General features: G+C 34.3%; 1 protein-coding gene across 1 annotated transcript in view; it reads left to right on the top strand.

The window, feature by feature from the left end:
* Nucleotides 1-24,103, top strand: part of LOC119838394 (all trans-polyprenyl-diphosphate synthase PDSS1) — a 33,491-nt gene extending 9,388 nt beyond the window's left edge. The window contains exons 2-8 of the mRNA XM_038364327.1: nucleotides 997-1,185; nucleotides 4,288-4,427; nucleotides 5,751-5,892; nucleotides 18,536-18,625; nucleotides 20,293-20,424; nucleotides 20,720-20,914; nucleotides 21,234-24,103. Of these exons, the coding sequence (XP_038220255.1) occupies nucleotides 997-1,185; nucleotides 4,288-4,427; nucleotides 5,751-5,892; nucleotides 18,536-18,625; nucleotides 20,293-20,424; nucleotides 20,720-20,914; nucleotides 21,234-21,455 (1,110 nt within the window). The 3' untranslated portion in view covers nucleotides 21,456-24,103. The remainder of the gene's footprint in view (nucleotides 1-996; nucleotides 1,186-4,287; nucleotides 4,428-5,750; nucleotides 5,893-18,535; nucleotides 18,626-20,292; nucleotides 20,425-20,719; nucleotides 20,915-21,233) is intronic.
* Nucleotides 24,104-24,829: the final 726 nt, after the last annotated feature.

The following is a 24,829-nucleotide window of genomic DNA, read 5'->3' as shown; positions in this document are numbered from 1 at the left end:
TGCATAAACAAATATGCTGGCGGGTTTTTTTTTCAATTATTACTTGTATTTAAAACAGCACTGTGTTATAACATACGGTACACTTACGAATTGTGCATACGTGTGGCGCTGGCAGGTTGTTTTGCAACGGCCGGTTGGAGCCATCAGGTGTGGTGGACTGCACTCGGCTGCAGTTGCATAAACCAATTGCAAAACACGCATCGCGGTCACTGCCGCTGCCGAGCTAAGGGCATAGCCGCACCCTAACTACGATCCATTATCGAATGTATACCGCAGACACACAATTCTCATTTGCTCGTAATTTCGTTTATTTACGTGTCTACCTACAGCGGCTGGGCAGTGATATTTATTATTTAGTGTTAAGAATTCGAAGTATTGCAAATCGAGTTTCACTCGCGAAATACACTTGAAATTACATATTTGGCTCTTGTCCCGCATACTTTGGGTACATTATTTTATCGTATGTTTATAATAAAATTGTAATATTATGTTTTTTGCGGCGTTTACAAAAATATGGGACTAAAATAATGTTACAGACAATGTGTCATATGGGTCATATATTACGCGCGCGGCCAGAAAAGTGTTACGCCAAGTTAGAAAATATAAACCTACTAGAATATTCTATACTATATTTCGCAATTCTTTATAAATTATATCTATATTTAATACTAACATCATAGATATTTTTTTTTGCTTAAAATAAAAGTCGTTGAAATACTTGTTTGTAATACTAGCTTTTGCCTATTTCAAGGCAATTGCAATTCGGAGAAGTTTATATGTTGTTATATATATAAACCTTCCTCTTGAATAATAAATAAATAACAATACAATCTATCTATTAAAAAAACATCTCGATATGTTGCGTAACTTTAAATATCTAAAGATAAAGACGCACAAAGCAGCACAAAGCACAAGCAAAAAGCGACTTTGTTTTATAATATGTAGTGATGATAATTGTTAACTAACTAGTTTTTACACTTCATTCGCTTGTTCCAGCGCGTGACCACATGCGGGCCAGCATGCGGTACCCTGGGAGGCACCGCAACCTCCGGCGCGATGCGTCGCCTCGCATCCAGCATGCAAAGCACAAGCACAGGCTCCCTGCCAGACTACGGTGCACAGATCGTCGACCCCTACCGCCTGCTCGAAGACGACCTAAATGGAATATACGAAGACATACGATCGGTAAGACAATGGTCATAACGCTCGTGTAATATAAAGCGTAAATAGGTTTGTTTATAGCCGAAATTGTTCTTCGCTCGATGTATAGCGATAGAATACATCGGGTAAGTCGGGTACATAAATGCTGAGTTCAATTTTCTATAATTGGCACAAAGTATAAATATGAGTAAACAACACAACCCACTGCATCAAAATTGTCTATAAATTGTCTGTATAGTATTATTATATTCTGAAGTATTTTCATAGTATTACACTCTCATCTCATACACTTTTAATGACAGGCCAGGTTTCACCATTTTGTATTATGAAGTTGCTCGGAAATACTATAGAAATAAAATATAAGTAAAATCCATAAAAAAAATGTTTTATCAAGGCGTAGTTCAAGGATTATGTGTTACGTTTTAATTTAGTTAATAGCATTTTATGCTGTAATGCAAAGGTCGAATGGTGCTTACGCATAATTGTCTAAAAGTTATCAAGCACTAGCACGCGAGTAGGTGTGGGTTGTGTAATTTTAATCTAAGATGATTTATAACAGGACATGTGAATTTTTTGTGCTGACAATTTAACTATTAGCAACACGATTCGAACGGGCTTCGAATGGGTATCAGCGATTATTAGAACTATTCATTCACCCGATGCTTTATAATGTTGCATTCAACTGTGATTATTGTGCATGAATAGAATACATCATGATAGAAGTTTTTTATATTTACACATCGATACTCTTTAAGATTACAAAAGAAAATAAGATAATTATTTTCTCGTAGAAATTGAAATATCCCGTGTTGTAAATCGAAATAGTAAATGACGAAGGAGATTTATGATAAATCTGACTAAATATGGGAAAATATAAAACTGGAGAGTTTGTTGGCACGTATATAGTTTGAGATCCAAATAAGGACGTAGGAATATTGGGAATCCCATAGAAGCGGGATCCGTGCGGGGAAAAACCCCTGGACTTGTTTATCTCTTCCTTTGACTACGCGGACGGCAAGCTAGTATTAAAATATATATGAACATAACCAAGAAAGGTAGTAAGCGAAATTAATTCGTATTTAATATTTCATTTATCAATTATATAAATTGTATGAACACTAAATCAGTGCAGCGAATAACCTATAAGCTTAGTAAAGGTGCTACGAAAACGCTACAAATCGTAGTATGCAAATGTAGATCCACGTAGCTTATTTACTACACTGATGAAATATAATGATATGTGCAGTTGATTCAAAAGCAAGGTTATGTTTATATTGTTACATATGTTTTCGTGCCAGATTACTAATATTGCAGTAATCATTTATAAAATTGGATTTCAGACAGCTCTTTTGTAACAGTAGAACGATTTTTCAAAATCGTTGGTAATTTTAACGGAAAGAATTTAATTGCACGGAGCAAATTATGTCTTGCTACTTTTGTGTTGTCATGGCTTGGGGAAATGATGGCTAGTTCGCCTACTTTCTTACGTTGAAAACTTGTCTAAAACTAGGCTTAAACGCCTATACAAATGCAGTGATAATCTTGTTGCATATTTTCTAATGCACCTGGTGATGTTGTACCAGAAGTACTTATTTCTTCTGTGTCGTTACTAATATTTAGAAAAAAGGATGTTTCGTATCGATCCGTCTGAGAAGAAGCACAAAATGCTTTTAATGTACTTCGCGCAGTTTTGTAATTACTTGAGTTTCATAATAACATAATAATTGTGAGACAAAACGGAATTTTAAAGATTAGATTGGTGTCTACCTAAATATCCGTCGAGTATACAATTACGTTTAATATAGCGTTAGTTGCAAAAATCTGTTTCGCCTTTTGCTCATGTTCAGTCCTTGACATAGATGTCAGCAGGATGTGTTCTGAAATCATGATTCAAAATTATTTAAAATAAAGTTTAGGAGATACAATATTTGTTTTACATATACGTTGGTTTGTATATGAAACTAATACCTACAGGTAAAATGATCAAATTGTAATACCATTCAACTATCTACTGACCTTGAAACAATATTTCAGACTTTTGTATTCTGATGTCAAGCGTAAAGTGCAGTGAACGAACAACGACCTTCTTTTGAAATAACCTACCGTGACGCCGAGCTTTCTTTACTATCTGGTCTATTGTACGTTTATAATCTCATATTGCTTATACTGCCATAATCACAGCAAAACTATGTTAGTTTCATTAACTATAACAACGTTATTCATAACCTTCTAAACTAATTTTCAAACATCTGTGACGTGACCATAATATCGTAGCTCGCTAATGAATACATTGCATAGCAAATAATGTTGTAATATTCTGGCATTGACTGCTCTGTCCTAACATGTTAACGTCGATTAAATGTTGGCCCAAAAGGCAGTGTGATATAATTGAAAATTCCTCGTGGTCACGACAGCCAAGGATTCGAAAATTTTGTTCAGTATTTTCGTATCTTTTGCGCTCTAGCAAACTTGATAAAAGTCATCATAGTATAAATATTTGTGTATTTGCAATGTAAACTAGTATATCTGCAAATATTGCTTATTCTTTGTATGATAGGAATAAATGAAGATAATTAAGATTCTTAGATTGCACGTACAAATATTTATAACAGTAATAATATTTATTATTTCCAAGATAATTTTGCATAGTTTAACACGATATCCGTTTTAACAGTTGCATTAAGCTCGGTTCGAAATAATTATTAAATAGTATGTATGTTTGTAAGATTATCGTTTGATGTAAATCGTTTTCATACAAATTACAGCGTTACAATAGAATGGCGGAGGACAAAAGCATTAGCGATTTCGTCCGAGATTTACATTGTCTAAACACAATTTAAATTGTGTCGAATCAAGATTACTACATCAGATTATTTCTTAAGGACATTTACGACATCCCGAACGGAATACGATTAAATAACTACAGGTTGATGGTTACGGCATATCTTCGTAAAATATTGATAGTTATATCGATTGGTACAAATAGTTTTAAATATATTTAGTTTTAAGGTTATAATACGAAATTTTGAATCATTCACATCACATATGTGGTCTGTTAATTTCTTCCAAGGTATTTTATAAAAAAAAATGTGATCCCAACTCGACTTTAGTTTATTTGGCCTGCAGGAGCTGGAACGCAACACAAATCAGCCTGAATTGAACACCATAGCTACATATTACTTCGACGGTCAGGGTAAAGCTCTAAGGCCAATGGTGGCTATCCTAATGGCGAAAGCTGTCAACTACCACGTATACGGTGAAAATAGGTAAGTTTTCTATATAAATACCATGCTATACGAACCAATATATATGTATTTAATGTTAAAAAATACTGAGCAGCTTTGAAATGTACCATCTATTAAGCCGCTTTCCCAAATCGAATCTCGGATGATTTCTGTTTACAACTCTTTTCTGTTCTAATTCCTATAACTCAGTGGATTTTCAATCGATTGACGTGATTATATCGCGTTTAATGGAATATTGTTTATATTTGGATAAATTTTAATATTTCTTTTGAACCCTCTTTCGAAGGAAAGTCCCTTACCCGGTACCCTTTCTTTCGAAAAAGATTTTTGGTTCATCCAATATTCTCACTACCGCTCACTATTTAAAATTTGTTACGAAACTCATGTCATTCTGACATATTTCTTATGTTGCTTCGTTGCCAACATTATTAATTACTTCATTGTTTGCTACTTACAGGTGTTATATAATTGAATGAGTATCTGTTGCCTTTTCGTAATCAAACACCTGAATATCTTCGGCACATCTTCTAGACTATATCTTGTGTGCATATCTAAGCGTATCCTTGGTTGGTGATGATTAAAGTAGGCATAATAATTTGATCTTAATATATTATTCGCACGTAGACTATGATTCGCCGCGTATTGCCCTAACTATACACGTGGCGAATATTTAAGACGCTTTATGTAAGGTGCGTGCAAAGTCCGTCTGTGTGTAGAATAATTTATTAATGTTATATTATTAATACATACATACCACCGAGACTACGGTGACTGGGTAAAAACCCTAGGATGTGATGTTTGTGTAAACGGGAGCAATTTATATTATTTGAAAATTTTAGTTTAACAACACTGTTCTCAAGATATTGTTTTTCGATTCTTTCAAGGTATTCCGTCCAAATTTGTTAGATGTGTTTATAAAATTATCCTCGTATTATACATGTGTCATCTTATTGTAATGTAACATAATTAGCGAGTTTTGAGCATTGTGTACAAAGGAGAGTAGTAGTACTCTATCGACATTTAAGTGCTAATGGATTGGGGAAACACAATTACGCAACATGATTCAAGAAATTTATAAGGTTTTTTTTGTGAAATTTGTCACGGTTACCTAAAGAAAAATATCGTGAATGGTGCACATAATTCACTATCTTTTCATATGTGTAACATTATTTATACATTTTTATTCTGCCAGAACAAGTTTTTTAAAGAAAAGCATTGTTTTTTTTTCATATATTGGTGTATACATTTTTATCAGAGTAAATTTGAAGCTATTTCTAGGAAATAGATATTGCATATTTAATTCACCTTTCTTTCGATCTTTTTTTAAACGTATCATATTTACAGTGCTCTACTGCCATCCCAGCGGCAGGTAGCAATGATCAGCGAGATGATCCACTCAGCGTCATTGATCCATGATGACGTCATCGACCAGAGCGACTTCCGCCGCGGTAAACCCTCCGTCAACGTGCTCTGGAATCACAAGAAGGTAAGCAGTATTACATCACATCTCAATACATCGATTACGCCACCTATGTATGGCTAATACAGTGCTGCATGCTTGTAACATGACAACATTTGCCTAGGTTAGTTCGCTTGTCCATACACTTCGAACTAGCTTCTATGTTCACAGTTCACAGTCTCTAGAGTATTCAATTTACCTTTATAGAATCTATGAAGATAATCGGTTATTCCAGATCTATTTAAACTTGTTAATAAAATTAATATAATGCAACCTTCACAAGGACTGTCCATTTGTATGTGTCGGGATGCAGTAACGTCGTCCACTGTCGTATATATCAGGAAAATCCGACCGTGACATGAATATTAAATGTTCTACATCCATTAAAATTGAAATAAGACAAAGTACTATTGTAACGTCAGCTAAGATTTAATATACAACGAGACGTATAACCTTCGGCTCTCAATCTTCAGAACTAAATTGTAGTCCGATGATATAATAATACAATATTAATATATGAAAGGAATGTTGAAGCACCCGAATCGCTATTTACGTATGTGTATGATGTCTTTATGGGGAATTGAATGCAGAGTGAATGGATTATGACGACTCAGTTTTGGAAACAGGGTTTCTGATTGTTGCTAAGGCACGTGATCTTTACATTATGTGTCATAAGTATTGTGTGTGAATAATTATTATGAGACATTAACTCAGAGCTAGTTTGTGACTTTTCTGTGTCAGAGGTGCGGTCTCATTACAAACACTGTTACGACATTTTTTCTCGAATTAAGTTAATTGTATTGCTAAACCCTTGTATTCTGTTCGTCAAAATACGTAAGCCTAAGCCTAAATGGTGGCGGTTTCGTGAATATTCGAAATAAAACATATGCATCCATCGTAATTAACAAGTATTGTTTTTTTCGTGTGAATCTGTTGTTTCTTTTGTAATATTAAAATGTGAGAAATAAAAGAGTTTCTACAGATGTAAACAATTAAACCGTGTAAAAAATGATTGATAATTTAAAAGGAACCTAAGAAATTTCTAAATCCCTCTAAAGAGGGTAAGAATAAAGGATCCTATAATGTTTGTATATTTTACACATATGTAGTATAAATACTACACTCAACATATAATATGTATTTACTTTAGTGGCCGCAAGTAGGCCACTACTACGCCATTGAAGAAACTCACCGATACGTTAGTCAGTGAGATCTCGTAGTGGCATATTTTACCAATGACTAACCTCGAATATATGACGCCACTACTTTCTTCACCATATTTGAGGCATGCTTTCAAAAGGAAACGGATTTTTAGTATAATTTCTCGACTAGAACATAATCATTCATGATTAAACCATATTTAATCTAAACCATGTACTCACATATAGGTATATATTATTATTGATCCAAGTAGCATTAGACTAAGTACAAGAATAAATTACGAATATACATAATTATTATTCAAGTAAATATTGACACATTACGCGGATTTCTTACTTCCTTGTTAAATGTGAAACATTCCTACTCGTGCGTTAAGAGGATGTAATAAAACAAGCGTAATATAAAAATGATTGAACTGCGTCGATTATAAAAAAAAACAAAATGGATGAGGAATTTGGGTCATTAAGTCACGTTAAGGTTCTTGCCCTACATAAAAAGAGAACACGAAATGTGGGAAGTAGTCCGCATACGCCTAGTCGCTAGAACATCGGGCAGACGATGCCGCCTTTCTCTCTCATACCAGTTAGAGTGAGACGACATGACTGCGGGTACGCGTGCACGTAAACAGCGTTCGAGAGTGGAGAGAAACAAGTGAGGCACCGAAAGCTGACGACCCCTGGTGAAAGTGCCTTGCGGTCATCTCTTAAATTATTTTTCATTTGACTCACTCCCGCCTTTGCTACGATTCGAGATATCAAATGTTTAATGAACTTCATAGTGTCGTAAGAAAATATTCTCTTAAGAAAGTATTTATCGTTACATTGAATTTGGTACAAATTTATAGGACGGTCCCTTGAACAGTAAGGCGTCTGACACGAAAAATGTGAAAATGTGAAATATAATCTCAACAGGCGTTACAATGGATCACTACCCATTTCACTAAATATTTCACTAAATATCGTTAAATTATGTTTTTTATATTTTATGATATATGATAACTGAGCTGGTGGTTCGCCTGATGGTAAGCGATCACCACCACTCACACATGAGCATTGGGAAATAAGACCCGGCCGCCTCGAATGCGTTGCCCACTAATAGGGGGTAAAGGAAAGGGAAGAATTGAGGGCATTAAATAAAAAGACTCACCGAGCGAAACACAATAGCGTCCTACTATTTCACGCCGATCTACCTCACTCTCAATGTTTTATGTTGAATCTATTAGATCTATTCAATCTGTTAAGGCTTTTTTCTTCAAAATATATCCGTTGCTTTCATATAACTTTAGTATTTATGCGTAGATTATCCACTGGCGTAAACTTTAGCTCAGTATTTCTAAAAAGCTGTTTTATCTAAACGCAACGAATCACTTATATTACATAAATGTATTTTATACATTAAAACAAGTTACATGTTACACGTAATAAACCTAACCCTAACTTAACCCTAGTTCTTGGAATAAACCTATAAAATACAGAAACAAAGATTGATCGTTAAAGATGTTCTACAATTTAAATGCTCTTTGTTTAACATAACTTATACGCGCTACGCGTATCACTTACAAGGATAATCGCATAGAAACAAATGTTCCGGCTAATAAAAACGCCTTAAAACGTATAAATAACTCAATCACCTTTGATGATGTTAACGTTTCAAATATATTCGCGAGAAGAATTATATCGAACGGTTTATGTTCTAATATTGACTTAGCTTATTGAGTGACTCTCATCCACGTTCTAATAACCAGTATTAGGATTATGTAATTTAAATTAATATTGATTTTTCTGTTTCGTCTGAATTTGTACCAACCGTGTATGTTTCTCAGTACACAAACGCCTCGCTATGATATCGGGGTGCGTCTGTTTGAACACCATTTACGATCACGTTACTATGCACATTATGTGGAATTATTTACCGATGTCGTAAACGTTTTACGTGTACAAAATTAATGAAGAATTGCCTTCATTATTATTGTTTCATACGCCCGTAGTTTCTTAATGAACTGTGTTTTGCAATGTAATGTGCGAGAGGGTGAACTGTCGCAAGTGGTGGTCGTTGACATTCGCGTTTTCCTTATATTCTCATTTAAATATGCGCATTCTGCAGGAGCTTTGTGTCTTACAAATAGACGTACGCCACAATAGATGTGGTTGTCAAGGATGCAAAGAAACGTCAGCGTCGAATTGCCGATTCCTATCGTACCTGCTACCATTGTTCAGAATATGTCTCGATACTTATTGTTTGCAGGGCTTTGCTATGCCGTGGGACATGATGTTTTAATCAAGTCCGTGCGCGTCTGGAATATAAATGCATATCTTACATGTAAAGTGTAATATTTTAAAACGCGTTATTTTTATAGTTATTAACGCCCACCTTATCCATATTTATGTTTTGCGTCGCTAATATTTAGACTTTCTGGACTTATCGAATCAGCCTTTTCAAAAGGTACGACAATCTAATCATGATCATGATCGAAACTTTTGTACAGACGAATACATACTGTAATTAAACCAATCTGTTTTCTGTGACATCCGAAACCGACTCTCGGATTTTGATTTCAAGGCCAGTCGTTAAATAGCTTTCACTGCTACAAGCGATATCATAATAAGCGTTTATTTTATTAACTCAAATATCATAAACAGTCTAAATATGGAACTTATAAAATCCTCTCGTAATTTATTTTAGGAATTCATAAAATAAACAAAAGTCGGTCAGTAGGCGTATGCTAATTCGAAATGCCTATAATCAGCAGACACGAGTATATTACATAAACTTTGTTCTCGTAGAAGCCCTTTATTCTTATATCAACCTATTTATTATTACATAAGAGTTGACTTTTTAATAGTTCAGCATATATAGTGTTGTAATGTACTCGTTGGTGACAATTCGTGAGATAATTTCGTGTCCGGCTGCGCGTTCGTGACCCGCTGTAAGAAAAAAATAAATGATTTGCCTTTTCCTGCGGTTCACGATGCAGTAATCATTACTAATTACACCCCTGACACATTGTCTTTTTCACATGTTACTTAATTCCGAAAATATGTTCACTGCTGTCATAGCTTTGCGACCGTTAACGTATCCTTATCCTTGTCAAAAATGGAAATATTCCCAATATAATGGATTTTTAATGTGGTAAATGTAGCACTAAATAAATAAATGTATTTTATTAATGCCTAATCACAAAATTGTTCGAGTGAATTAATAAATGTAACGTGATCTCAACTTCCAATTTAATATCAATAAAACATGGTACATCATGTTTCAATCCGGTAAACTTATAATTTTTATCTAAAACAATTAATTTGCATTGGTATTAAAGTTAAATTATTTCATGAAATTGTACAAAGTTACATAAAATACGTGCCAATAATAAAAACTATAGAAGAGACGGACGGATGGAGCCTAGTTTGGCTAGATGTTTTAACACAGACTAAAATCAAAATAGTACATACGAGTATATACACAAAACATTTTGAGTTTTAGTTAACAATACATATTTAATTAAGAGTTCCTTGTTAGCTTTCTTTATCTCCAAGTTCCGTAATTAAATGTTTGTTTAAAAAAATCAAGGTTAGTAGTTATTTGTTTAGACGAGTAAATATGGCAAATTGCAAATTTATGAAACGTGTGTTTGCAATTGTAGATCAGGTTTTTAAATTCTGCTCGTAAATGCTTCTTGGTCGGACTATATCCGGCATCTTACGAATACAATAGGCACCTTAATTATATTTATTAATTACTCTACGATGAACCTCATTACCTTATGTATATAAAGTTCCAAAATTCAAAAATCTTATTCTGTAAATTAATTACTCGTTAATTGTACTTTGTTGGTAAATAATAATAAAACACATTGTTATCAATGTCATGTAAAACGTAACGAGAGCATTTTATTGGTCCAAAACGATACTTAACAGTTTACCTTATCTATTACCTTTAAACGAGCAATTCTTGTATATATATATATATATATATATATATATATATATATAATTGGAATCTCGGAATCGGCTCCAACGATTTTCATTAAATATAGTATACAGGGGGTTTCGGGGGCGATAAATCGATCTAGCTGGGATTTTTTTTTAGAAAATGTCATGATCGTGTTTTATTCGTGTTTTTTTCCTGACATCTATTGGTGAATAATAATACTATTTTGCTTCGTAGATAGCTGGACAACTGAAATAACCCATAGGCACTTTTTATACCGATATTCCTACGGGATACGGACTTACGCGGTTTCAACCGCGGGTCACAGCTAGTTATATTTTATGATGACAAATTCGATTCTATCAATCTTATTCTCAGATGAAATCTCGCCAAAAGATTTCATTAGACGTGTCTTAATGAACGTGACTATTGGACTATTGCTTTCTATTGATCGTTGTGTGACATAGCATTTCGTTGAAAGCAAAATTCGTTCAACACTTTCCTCGACTGACCTAGCTGCCGTTAATAAAGAGTTAAGTAAAACTGGTCTTTATAACAGTACTCGGCGGGGAACGCTCGGGGGGATGTGGGTCGAGCGGCTAACTTCGTCCTATGATTTACGTATATAGCGAGATACCGCAGATAAATAATGTATGCATATTGTATGCACCTGCCCGGAAAATCAGATTTATTGCACAGCTAGCTTTATGGTATTGGTTTGATTAAAGATTTAATTATTTTCTTGATTATTCTTATTGAGCCTCGGTATTCGCTACGCTTTGTCTCGTACTGTAACCTTTTACTAACTGAGTAACATTTAACGCGGTATGCCAATCACCGGATATACAACTTGGGTAATACAGAAGGGTATAGTAAATATCATCTCTGATGACAAAAGTTATCTTTAAAAATATGATTAAAAAGGGTTAAGAGATGGTACTATAATACATAAGCTATATGTATTTATGTCAAATCGATTTAGTGTGTAAAAATCATTTAAATATTACAAACTAGAATACGTTTTTTGAATATATACACATTTCAAATTAGCATGCAACTGATCTTGCTACGGCAAAGTTCAAGATTCTCTGAATTACGATAGAAATACTTGACGTGAAGTATTTCGTAAGAACAGCGTTGCACCATTTATACTATTTTTATTTTGCATCTTTGGGTCAGGGGCACATTGGACGTTCCTATGATTTTATGGCATCTCAATATATATTGCAAGTACGAAAAATATTTTATCGCTATTAGTTCGTTCGTTCGTCATACAACTCATGAAATAACTCGAAGATTGTACGTTGGAATGTTATGATTTCTATCGAATTTCTATCATTATACAGAAATCATTGAGGCTGCTTTTTATAGATAAATGCCGTCTTATTAAATAGACGGCATTTATCTAAACGCAAGACGATTAGTTTTTGTAGGAGAGCCTGGTAATAGTTTTTCTTTTTATATATGATTTCACATATCCAATAGGCTTCCATATGTCACTATAGGATCTAGCCAGGTGTGTTGTAACGATGCCCACTCGTTGGCCACTAATCGCCTCAACATGCCTGCATGTTTCGCAAGTGGACTGGACCGACCAGTCACTCGATGCGAAATACTTCAATCGACATTTATTCGAATAAATCTTGATCGTTTTGATGGCAGAATACTATAAAGAAATCGTGAATATCCATTTCTAGCTATAGTGATTGCCTAGTAAAATAGAACTTCTACAAAAATTTTTAAATTAAACAAACCGACTTATTTATTAAAACATATGCGTTGGTCATTGCAACGGATTCATCATATAAATTTGAAGATGACTAACTTAAAATATAATAAATAATAGTTTAAAAAAACTATAAAACACGCTTTAACAAAAATCATATTTTGCAAATTGAAAAATGGAATAATTTTATCAAATTAGTGTATTGTCATCGGTCCTCAATAAATCTACAAAGTTTGAACGAAATCTGGCCGTTTAAAGTGGGTCAAAATCGCGCCCAAAGAAGTCGGTTACAAACAAACATACAAACAAACATACAGGTGAAGCTAATAAAAAGCGTGTAAAAAAAACCAGTGACTATATGCTCGTTTAACAGTTAGAAGCCAATATTTGCCCCGCTAAAAACATTGAAAAAGGTGAAAAGACACACCTATGTTTAAATATATTAATACACGTTATATCGCGGGCTCCGTTAATATTTTATCAATAAATTACGCGACTGGTAGACTGTAATTCGTTATGGGTGTCGCAATAACCTGATATTTGATATCCCAGTTTCTCAAAGACGATTTTAGATGGCTAATACAAAAGTGGTCATGCGAGGGGGGATGAGAGGGGAGTCAAGGCCGGCCGCGTGACACACATCCCGCCACATTCACCTTCCGACTGCCACCTGCACCACCACTGTCAAGGCTGCCTTGCGAAATACACGCCACCAGCACGAGTTCACTCGAGACCCACTTGTGAAAATAATGTCGCAACTCTTGATCATGTCGAAAAGCTATCTCAAGTTCATAGAGCTTATTCAAATATGTTTTGATTATACACTTGGGATTCTTGTAGTGGTCACTACAATACATTATGCCAACGGTTATTCCGAATTGGTATCGGTTTATACGCTTTGTTTAAATGCTTTTCAAGAATCTTGACGTGACTAGGTAATTTTGAAGTAAAAAAGAAATTAACATTCAGTAAGGAATACACCTCATAAATAATGGTACACTATTGTAACAAGGGGTTGATTACTTCTGTAGATAATGCGGAGCATGCAAAGCTTGCATTTTAATTTATAGTGTAAATAAATTGCAAAGTAGAAACTCCAAACGCATTTAGAATTTACTCATCGTGAAATCGTAGAGATTTTTCTGGTAAATTATTCATATGACTCGCGATGGGCGAACTTTCGACGTAAAAGCCTTTCACTCTTATCGCCGGTCATGTGCAAAACCTCAACGTAAAACCGAGTTAGACGACCTTCGCTTTCTCGAACAATAATATGTAATGAACTGGCGGGAAAATAAATATGTGCGTAAAGTTTAATTGTGTTTAGTTGTATCAAGGAGTACCTTGAACTAAACTTTAAATTTACCTTTATTTAGCAATTTACTTCAGTCATTTTAAAAATAAATTAATAATCTCAAGAATACGTTAAGCTGTAGAGATGCATGTGTACAAACGTAATGGTTAGTTGAAGTTAGAGTATAGCGGATGCGTTTTTAGTTCGGACAGGGGCGGACCGCAGAAAGTGTGTTAATGCGTGCACGTTTTGCGCAACGAAGCGCGTACGACACGCGCCACAAGCGGCGATGTACCACACCTGTGCAGGATCCCGTTGTGTTGGATACATCTTGTGGTTTATAAATATAGACCCGGAATTTCCTTGTGATGCGATTGCAGTACGCTAGGAAATCAAAGTCCTTAAAAAAACATGGCACCTAAGCTTTTGCTAAAGCTTTCGTTTTACGGCAAAGTCATACGAGTCCAAAATGTCTGATACCATACACACAACTACACGAAAATAAAATTTTATTAAAGTGGCAAATGTGTGAAAGTAAATTGGTGAAATTTTTAAAACGGATTTATTACAAAATATAACGTTTTAGACATTAAGTATAACTTGTATAGTTTCTAATCTATCGTATATTAATTTACGACTTTACAGATTTCAAGTAGATGTTATCCGATTCCGAAACGATCATTAACTATTTAATATAAAAGAAATCTAAAGTACTTTAGCCTCTGTCTAATGGTATCAACAGTTAGGTGAATAATTTAATCCATTTGTCTAACTCTTTTATTTCATATATATAATAATTTTAAAATTTGCTTCATCTATCATTTTTATGAATAAAAGTAATGTCCGGCAATTAGGAGTCAGCTTTTAACTTTACAAGGCCATTAATTAGAATGACAATTAAAATTTTTAATAATTGTTAATAAATTTTATAATTAATTTAATTATATAAATTAGAGAAAGCAGTGTGAATAGTCAATTACTTTTCACTGTTGGTATAATATTGCTATATAAATAGGAATTCATATCATAATCATGAATCATCAAGCGGCCATTTAAATTTGATATTAAAAACGGTTCTTTCTGCAGTTAGCTAACTTTGACCTTGTAATGCTTAGTGTCTTGGTCTTGCAGGACAAAAATGCTTATTCCCAGTGACTTGCATATTGTAACAATAAAAAACATTCACACATTACCTACATAATAAAGTATTGAAATCTATTGAAAATCTTTAAAGGTCTTAGCAGTTCAAGGGCGTGTTGCATAAAATGTTTGATCACTACTAGAGAGTCCATTGAGTAAATATTTGGTATTTTTTTATTCTGTTTTGCATAATGCATTTAACTTATCAATGGAAGCTGACAAGCTTATTAACAATTGCGCGAACAAAACAAAAATAATACTATTAAATCTTAAATTTACTCTTTAACTGCATATGCGGCGGCTTCGCAACTTTTTGCCCATTCCTACAAAAATTGCGCTAGCACAGTCCCTTCTCCTTCCTATACTTGATTACGCTGATGCATGCTTACCTGACCTGTCAGTCGAGCTACTTAATAAACTTGAGCGTGTCCAAAATTTCTGTATAAGGTTTATTTTCGGCCTCCGAAAATATGACCATGTTTCCTTCTATAGAAAAAAGCTCAAGTGGCTTCCAATCCGTCTTCGCCAGGATCTACACTGTTTGCATTTATTGTTCCGTATCCTTTTTGATCCTTCGACTCCCACTTACCTAAAGTCCAATTTTTCCTTCTTGCACAGTGAAAGCTATTCTCTTCGCTCTGAAAATAGGCTTATCCTGCGAGTTCCGAACCGACGTACTAATTTCCCTGCCACTAACAGTCCGAAAAGCTCAGAGTGCCTCGCAGTTCAAGAATCTAGTACGTCAACACTTTCTTTCCCTTCCTAGCTTGGCTCAGTAATTTGTTTATGTGTTTGTTGTTATTTTATTATATTCATCATCCTAAGTCTCCTTTATATATTTGAAATTAATATTTAATTTGATGTATATGTATATATGACAATGTTGTACGTATTTGTGTTATGTATTTGTGTATTGTATATGTATATATTATATTATGTATATGTTTGTAAGTTATTTTGCTATTCTGTTTCTCGACCCGCCAGTACTCAATTAATGCTTGTTACCTTTTGCCCGGGTTGCCTGGAAGAGATCACTTCTGAGTGATAAGGCCGCCCAACAAATTGTACTCTTCTTCTTTTTAATGGTTATTAATATATATATATATATATATATTTTTTTTTTTTTTTTAAGTTTCTTGTACAATTTTTGTTAAAGAGTAATAAAATAATAAAATAAAAAAAATGTTTTTAAGAACTGTAAAATACTCAATATTATAATGAAACAGTGATAAGGAACTACAGTAACCGTCTCATTCCAGTCCGTGGTTATCGTGATCGGAAATAGATATAAATTGAAACCGTTCCACATGCTAACAACAACTACCGACTTTACTTTCTATTTAGTTTTTCCATGTAAACGTTCTCATCATGAAGGGTTGTTAGCCTCTGCATATAACATAAAATTTTGGAAGCATGTAACTTTCAAACTCTTAATACTTCATAGACTTTGCTTTCATACTGCATTCTTATACATTGGCATATATTTAGAAGTCATCGACACATAGAGGATGGAATTGCATATCGATTCAGTCCATTTACACTCGTCTTCATACCATTCTTTGTTTCGATTAATTTACGTTTCCTAAATATTACAAATATAGATTTATGACTGTTTGAGGATATAAATTAAATTACAAATACAATTAAAAATATAAAAACGCAGATAGCAAAGATAGTTTGCTAGGAAATGAAGCAACTGTATTTTATTACTGAACCGTTAACGTAAGTCGATTTCTCAAGGCCAAACAATCTATAGCTCGGGCTAAACTATTCGACGCAGATGTGCCAGTTTGTTTCCCATTAGTCCCTTTACATACCTATGTGTAGGTGTGCCGAAGCCGGTCAATCGATGTAGGCTAACCAGTGGCCAGTGTTTGTTAATGAGCGGAGTGACGACTCGGGTGCCAAGTCACTGAGCCGGCGAAACCGCCGTACGGCATTAGTATGCCGGCGGATCACAACTTTCTACGCATTCTTGACGGCAGCAGGAGAAATGAGCGCTACATACACGTAACAATTATTTATTGTAAGCATAGGTTTAGTCCTCGTTTTTGAGTTCGTACAGAATACTTGAATTGATGGTGTCGTTATTTTTTATCAACGATTACTTATCAACACTTTGATCTCTTCCAAAAAAAATTTTTCCTTTACAGCTTTAACATACCAATATTTTACGATAATAATGAAATTTAGTAGTACCAGATAGTATTAGGCACCGCCCGATATTTATGTGTTCGTTAATTACGTCGCAGGCGGTTGTCATTGAACTGAATTCATACTGCGAGTCCACTTAAAAATTTGTCTGAGCGCTATTCGGCAATACTATTTGTGGTCAATTTTTGCGCTAGACACTGCAAGGTTGTTAAACTTTGTCATTAGGTACATATTTTTTAGCTTTGTCATAAGTTCTTATTTTTTAAATACACGCAGTGTATAATGTCTTCATAATCTAATATATAAAATTCTTGTGTCACAGTTTTCGTTGCCATACTCCTCCGAAACGGCTTGACCGATTTTGATGAAATTTTTTGTGCTTATCCGGTATCTATGAGAATCGGCCAACATCTATTTTTCAAACCCCTAATTGATAAGAGTACGGCAGAACAGCGTTTGCCGGGTTTAGCTAGTATTTTATAAAAGTGTTCTAATTCTATCTGTCTCACTTTATGATTCGAAATATTTAAACTTTCACATTTTTTGCTTTGACTAAATTAAAAATCGAGGATGTGATTATTAACGAAAGTCAGGATTCTATTCCGTATAGCGTCACTAGGCAGTAGACATTCTCGCTTTCAATAACACAAATATTTATTCATATCACGATTTCTTTATGATAAATGCGTTATGTCTGAGATTATATAAATATACCTAGTTTCAAATTAATAAGTCTACATAATTTACGATTAGTGAAAACGATAAGGTTGTTTCATATATTGTTTTCAGGGTTTGATTTGTGGCTAAAACCGTAGAAAAGCTTACCTTAGATGAAAAGTTGTCAACCATTATTCGTCTTTTAGAATTTGTAGGAATTTTGAAGTTTTTAAGTTAACCAATCGACCTGAATTTACCAATCCTGATGGTTTGAATACTAAGAATAACAAAACATGGTCTGATAACGATAATGATTGTGATAATCGTGATCTAGGACAAAGGTCTTCTCCTTTGTCCTAGATCACGATTTATTGAAATGAAAAACTAATTATTCATCTCTTTACCCAGGTCAATCGTAGGTTAAAAAAAATTGAGTATGGTCTATGTTTCCCGGTAAAGCTGTAGTTTCTAATGTCTAATAAAAAAGCATTTTAAAATGGATCCATTACTTTTTTATTTATTGTAACAAAGAGACTATCGGATCTTTCCTTCTTATAAAATTAGTATAATAATATAGATGCTATCTTACAAATATTTATTGATGTTTTCAGGTTGCAATGGCCGGCGACTTCATCCTCGCTGTGGCGTCGATGATGATAGCTCGCTTGCGCAGTGATGAGGTCACGCTGGTGCTCAGTCAGGTACTGTCACGTTCTCATTACACTCATTATATAGCTGTTGCTCGCGGCCTTGCCCGCATGGATAGAGGAAGTAAAGAAAAATAGTTTATTTCACTTCTCTGGTCACCGATCTCCAGATGCGAATATCATACCTCGAAATCCGATTGCGACGTGAGATAAAGATACATACGCCGTAATAAATTATTAAATATGTAAGATTATAATTTATTAAGTGAGAATACACATACACAGTAGGTTCCACATGCAACTTTATCTATTCTCAAAGGAATATTTAGAATTATTCCCATTTCTGCAATATTTATCTTTGATGCCTCGCTCCCAAAATGAGCGTGATGCTATGTAGTTAACAGCCTTTATTATAGCTAGACTATCCAAAAAATATGTTTGTTTATTTCCATTCCTTAAGATTTTCCACTAAACGAAATCCTTTTAGCTTAATAGTAATGTAGATGCTTAAAAATATGCTGGTTACAAATGTGTACACGTAATTGCAGTTATTAGAATAAGTTTTTATAGTGGTTCTTACGGATACTGATATGAAATATAACTGTTTCCTTCGAATATGTTTTTTATTAAGTTACGTGTAAATAATTGCAGAATTCCCCGCAACCAATATAGCAATAACACATTGTACGAAGTGGTAATGTAGATAACGGTGTTTTTATGATAATTTCTTCACAGTTGAAAGAGTATTTGGGATAAAGGATTACACTGAACTTATATATCCCTTAGGATTCTAGCGTGATAACAATGCATTCATACATATTGAAATGGTAATAGTTGTCTATACATTGTTTGAAAGATCACTTAAAGTATTTTGTTCTTGAAATACATTGATATTTATGTATTATCATATTTTACAATTCATGTAAATGCATTATCCAATTGTAAGAGCAAATATATCTGAGAATCTAATTGTTAGTCTTAATGAGATACTTCTTTTTTGCTTATGTAATTATCTCATCATCTATCATATTTGTATGTTCACACGAACTCATTTGCTGTTGTATGATTTTTCCAATTTTTTATCCGTTGCAGTGCTAAGCATGAAGTTATATGAATAATAATTTTATATGCCATTCGTATATACATTATTAAGAAAAAGTTACGGTAAAGAACTAATGTTGTTAGAAACATGATTGAAGAATATTAAATAAATTATATTTTCTTGTACTATGAAACAGTATTAAACATATGTAAAGAAAATAAATAATCAAAATGTTAGTGGCTAACTAGAGATTTATTTGTGTGTAATTTACATTTAAATTCAAGACTATGAAATTGATATCGTTTTACTAAACTTTTAATGGCACAGAAACCATTCCTTCATCCGTTTTATAGGTCTATTAGTAAGGTTCAAAAAATGACTCAAGTCAAGTGTCAACGTCTACTTTTCTGTCTCGTTGCGTGATGAAATTATTAATTCGAAACTATACATATCAAACAGATTTAATGGTGATGAATGGTACGTCTTTTTGCATAATCATATGTCATTCCAATTTCTTATACAAAAGGATACCAATAACGATCAGGTACAATGTACAAGCTTTAAAATACAGTGAATATTTGACGAACACACTTTTTTGTGGTGAATTTTAAGAGAAATTTATTAAGGGCATCATCTTACTTCGTAATTTTTATTTAACAATTATAACTTCTCATTGCAGGTGGTGACTGACTTGGTACAAGGTGAATTTATGCAACTTGGAAGCAAAGAAACAGAAAATGAAAGATTCGCACACTACCTCACGAAGACATACAGAAAGACCGCGTCGCTTATTGCCAATTCCGTTAAAGCGGTAAGTATTGGATTGCTCTTGAAAGGAACAATAACAAAATTCAACTTTGTATGTTGTACTGTATTGTATTAAAATATTATATTTCGATTACTTGTAATTATATACAAATTTTGATATTTTCAACGATCTGTTTTATAAAGCAGAAACATAAACCTAGGACACGGCCCTATATCTCCTACATTTATTTTACATCATAAAATAATTATAGGTACACTATACTGTCATAATGTCATAAGACAATTGCCATACACCAGCATATGAGAGTAAAGCGTATTCAAACCATCCATTATCACAGGTTGCACTATTAAGCGGTGCGGACGAAAGCACGTGCGAGCTCGCATTCCAGTACGGGCGCAACGTGGGCCTCTCCTTCCAGCTGGTGGACGATTTGCTGGATTTCGTGTCCTCGTCGCAGGCCATGGGCAAACCCACCGCCACCGACCTCAGGCTTGGACTTGCCACTGCCCCCGTACTGTTTGCTTGTGAAAAGGTGAGAAAATATTGAATATTGTCTGTTCAAAAAATGTACTTGTATGTTATATGTTACGATTGGATGAAGTTCAATCTCTTAACATTCATTATATTTATATTTACAAAGTCTTTATTGACTTTATTGTCTTTATTTACAAAATATATAATATTCGTTATTTAATATAGACAAAATGTCCATTTTGAAACAAATTACAATTATCCACACCAACAATAACCTAATGTTTAATCGCTACATTCGAGTACATTCGACATTTACCGAATGTGGCTGTACACACACAGCAAGCGGCAAACGAAGTGAACCGCAATCTGTCCCGCAGTACCCAGAGCTGAACCCGATGATAATGAGGCGGTTCCAAGAGGCGGGCGACGTGGAGAAGGCGTTCGAGCTGGTGCACAAGTCGCGCGGGCTCGAGCAGACGCGCTTCCTCGCGCGCAAGCACGGCCTGGAGGCGGCGCGCCTCGCCAGCGAGCTCGCCGACTCGCCCTACCAGAAGGCGCTCGTCGTCACCACCGACCTCGTGCTCAACAGGATCAAGTAGTGCGCAGGTGGGCCTCCGACCTCACCTCTAGCGAGCCTACGGAAGGTGGACGCTGGTGTTATGTCTCCTTTATAGCTGCTGTGTCACCTGTACGGGGGTTTCTTGGAGAGGCTTTGTGTATACGGATGGTGGATGGTGGAATTATGTCTTTGTAGAAGTGGTGTGTAAGCCCCATGTTCGTACACTCAAGTTATACACAGGTGGGGTGATTAACCTCAAAGAGCAGCTTCTTTGAGAACTTCTATATTGTGTACCAGGATTAGGATTGGTGACTCGTTCATCTTAATACAGCTGCTGTGCATTAAGCCTCACTGCTCGTACACTGCACAAAAGAGGAGTATTGTAAAACGCCTCGTGACCAGCAGGATCAACTTTGATGTTCATAACAACAGTGTAATAATAATAATAGTTATGAACATCAAACTCGATTGTGAAAATGTTAAGAATTCAATGATGAACCAACAACACATTGTACACCAATCATTAACTAGACATTAGAGGTCAAGTTGGCCCATACTAGACATGTTGAGTATTGTATTTCTTAATGTTTCATTTACTGACCTTGATCCAAGTTGTAACCGATTCAAAGACCAGTGGGACTACCCAGTTAAGCATTGTTCCATCTCTGTAAAGTGCTAAAACAATTAAAAATCTTCGTAATCACTTCTTGCATATTGAGATCAAGTGAAACATGAAGCGTGGGAAGACGTTGACGCAATTAAGAAAAGCAATCACCTCTTATGGGCTTAAATATCACTTGTTGCGAACAAAGGTTGGCCCTCTTTGGACGTACCATTTTGCGAGGTTACGGCCATTTCGCACGTTCCACTTGATATAAAGAATGAGATGGCAGATTTTCTATGAAGGATGTAAAAATTTAGATCGGAAATCTAACTTTCACTACACGCCAATGAATAAGAGCGAGAAGATATGGTCTTTAATTAATATTAATAGTTTATAGTGATCCAAGTATATTGTTTTGGTGTGCGTAGTTTTTAAGATGTTAAAATTATACACACTTCAATAATGCATACTTTTTAAACGATTGATAAGTTTACTCGCTTGTGCGAAAGTAATTATAAAACTAATTACTGCGATGTTTAAACTCAACCTTGGCTGTATTTCTTGGTATGCAAGCCAACAATTATCTCGACTCTTTTCGTTATTTTTTTCATCTCGTGTCTTTTAATTAAAGATTCGAACGATAATAATTGATAATACATTCTTAATAAAAGTAAGACATTATAGGATTAATTTGTTTGTGTGTGTGAATGAAAGATTTATAGAGACTTGTGTGCGTTAGTGTATATTGTATTTCGTGTATGTGTGTGTGCGTACCTAAGGCGATATAATATCGTAGATATTTTACGTCATATTGTATCCTTTGAGCCTTACGAATCATAATTTCACTCCAACATATGTCAACATGTGTTTCGGTGTACACAAAAATTATTTTATTTAATTAGTTAACGGTTACGTATAACTTTCGAAACCATATTTATTCTTCGTTTGTCTTTCGTTTATGTGACCTGATTTATGTTAAGTTTTATTTCGTTTCTTATTACGTAAATTATCTACGAGTAAGAGCCGAGTTTCATTCGATCGAACGTGGCGTTAAACATCACCAATGTAACACGAGATTTGAATGCGTTTCTTTTTGAATTCAGGCATTGTTAAAGCTCCAACTAAAACATAGTTTCGACCTTCTGGAGCTCGGCTCTCTAAGCGTGTTTGTGACATTCGTTACCAAATATCGCTGTACATAATAAGTGTACAATATGCTCAACTCATTTATTATTGTATCCATTTATTTTGTGCGAAATAGGCTATTTTATTTTACTCATACTGTATATAGCTGTATTAATTACTCTCTGTTATGTGCAATTTATAAAGCGCCTGTATACAAGTTCACGAAATCATCACAAAATTAATTCCATTCAGATAATCTATCCGTGTAAATACTGCAAGTCATTGGATAAGTTACCCGTGTTGTATCTTCAGAACCAATTACCTCAATCTTTAGTATACACGTTATGTACTAAGAGGTGTACATGTATTGTTCTTAAATAGTATTAAATTATTAGTTTTGTACGTTATTGCACAATATTACTTAGGAATATATTGTTACATACCGTTGCGTTAAAATAAAAAATTATCATATTACAATTGTAAATAATGTTACTGTGGGATATAATCGTTGATATTGAACGAATTTATTGTCGACGTATATGAATATGTTATTGTCTAAAATGTGCACTCAGAGCACGATGTTTATTACTTAATAAAAATATTAGTCATATGCTAACTCTTCGTATAGACCGACTCGACGACTGCGCTAGATATCACCATAATAGTGTATTCCTTCTTCATGCTTTAATTTAAACGTCCATAATGTAAGGTTTCAAACGATATTTCATATGCAGCGGAGTAAAGTTGTGTATATTTGCTTCGTTGTAGCTACAGTCGTTGCGTCAGTCATAAGGGGGATTAAAAAGTGCGTAGATTGCATCCAATGGGAGTCAATGAATTTTATTTATATAGTATATATATATATATTATGTAGTCATGTACGTAGCTCGTATTGTTTGTAAATACTTACTGTGTAAAGTGCTAAATCATGGATAATTTTATAAATAATAGTTACAATATTATATTGTTTCATTTAATAAATATGACTCACATATGACAGTATATTTTTAATTTTCTTACAAATGAAGATATAGATAAATACCTTCCTTGATTTGTTTACTGATAAACCCCTGTCTTTTTAAATGCCAATGCAAAAAACAAGTCGTTAGTATCCTAATTCGTTTAACTGACGTAGAAAATCTCACTGCAAAGATCTAAGTTTGCTACAAAGAAGCCCAATACATAACAATCAATTTAATTGGTGTTATAGGTCGTAGATCCGTTACTTCGTATCGGTTTCGACCGTAATGTTAATTGTTATTCACGCGCCGTCGAAACGCGGCATTGTGCAGTAAATTATTTCAGTCCGACAACACATCGTAGACATCCTCTGATGGGAATGCAAACGAGATCACGTGTCATAATCAGCTAACCATAAAGAAGCGTAGCTGGACTATAATTCTGAACGACTATATCGATATTAATGTGATGATGTGGTTCTAAGATCAATATTTTTAATATCGCCTTCATCGCATATACAAAATACATTATTTTAATTTATCTTCTGAGAAAAAGCCATCACTTTTCAGTTACTTCTCATGACTACAAATCATGGCAAATTTAGAGTTTTTTTTAGTTTAGTTCTAAAGATATTAAAGCTAACAAATCCAGGGAATCTTCACTGGTTTTTAGTTTTTTTTATGTTATCGTCCGCAATGGAGCTGATGGGTCGCTTGATGGTAAGC

This window comes from Zerene cesonia, unplaced genomic scaffold (genome assembly GCF_012273895.1).
Source record: "Zerene cesonia ecotype Mississippi unplaced genomic scaffold, Zerene_cesonia_1.1 Zces_u002, whole genome shotgun sequence".
Classification (NCBI taxonomy): domain Eukaryota; kingdom Metazoa; phylum Arthropoda; class Insecta; order Lepidoptera; family Pieridae; genus Zerene; species Zerene cesonia.
This window is presented reverse-complemented; position numbering and strand designations above follow the sequence as displayed.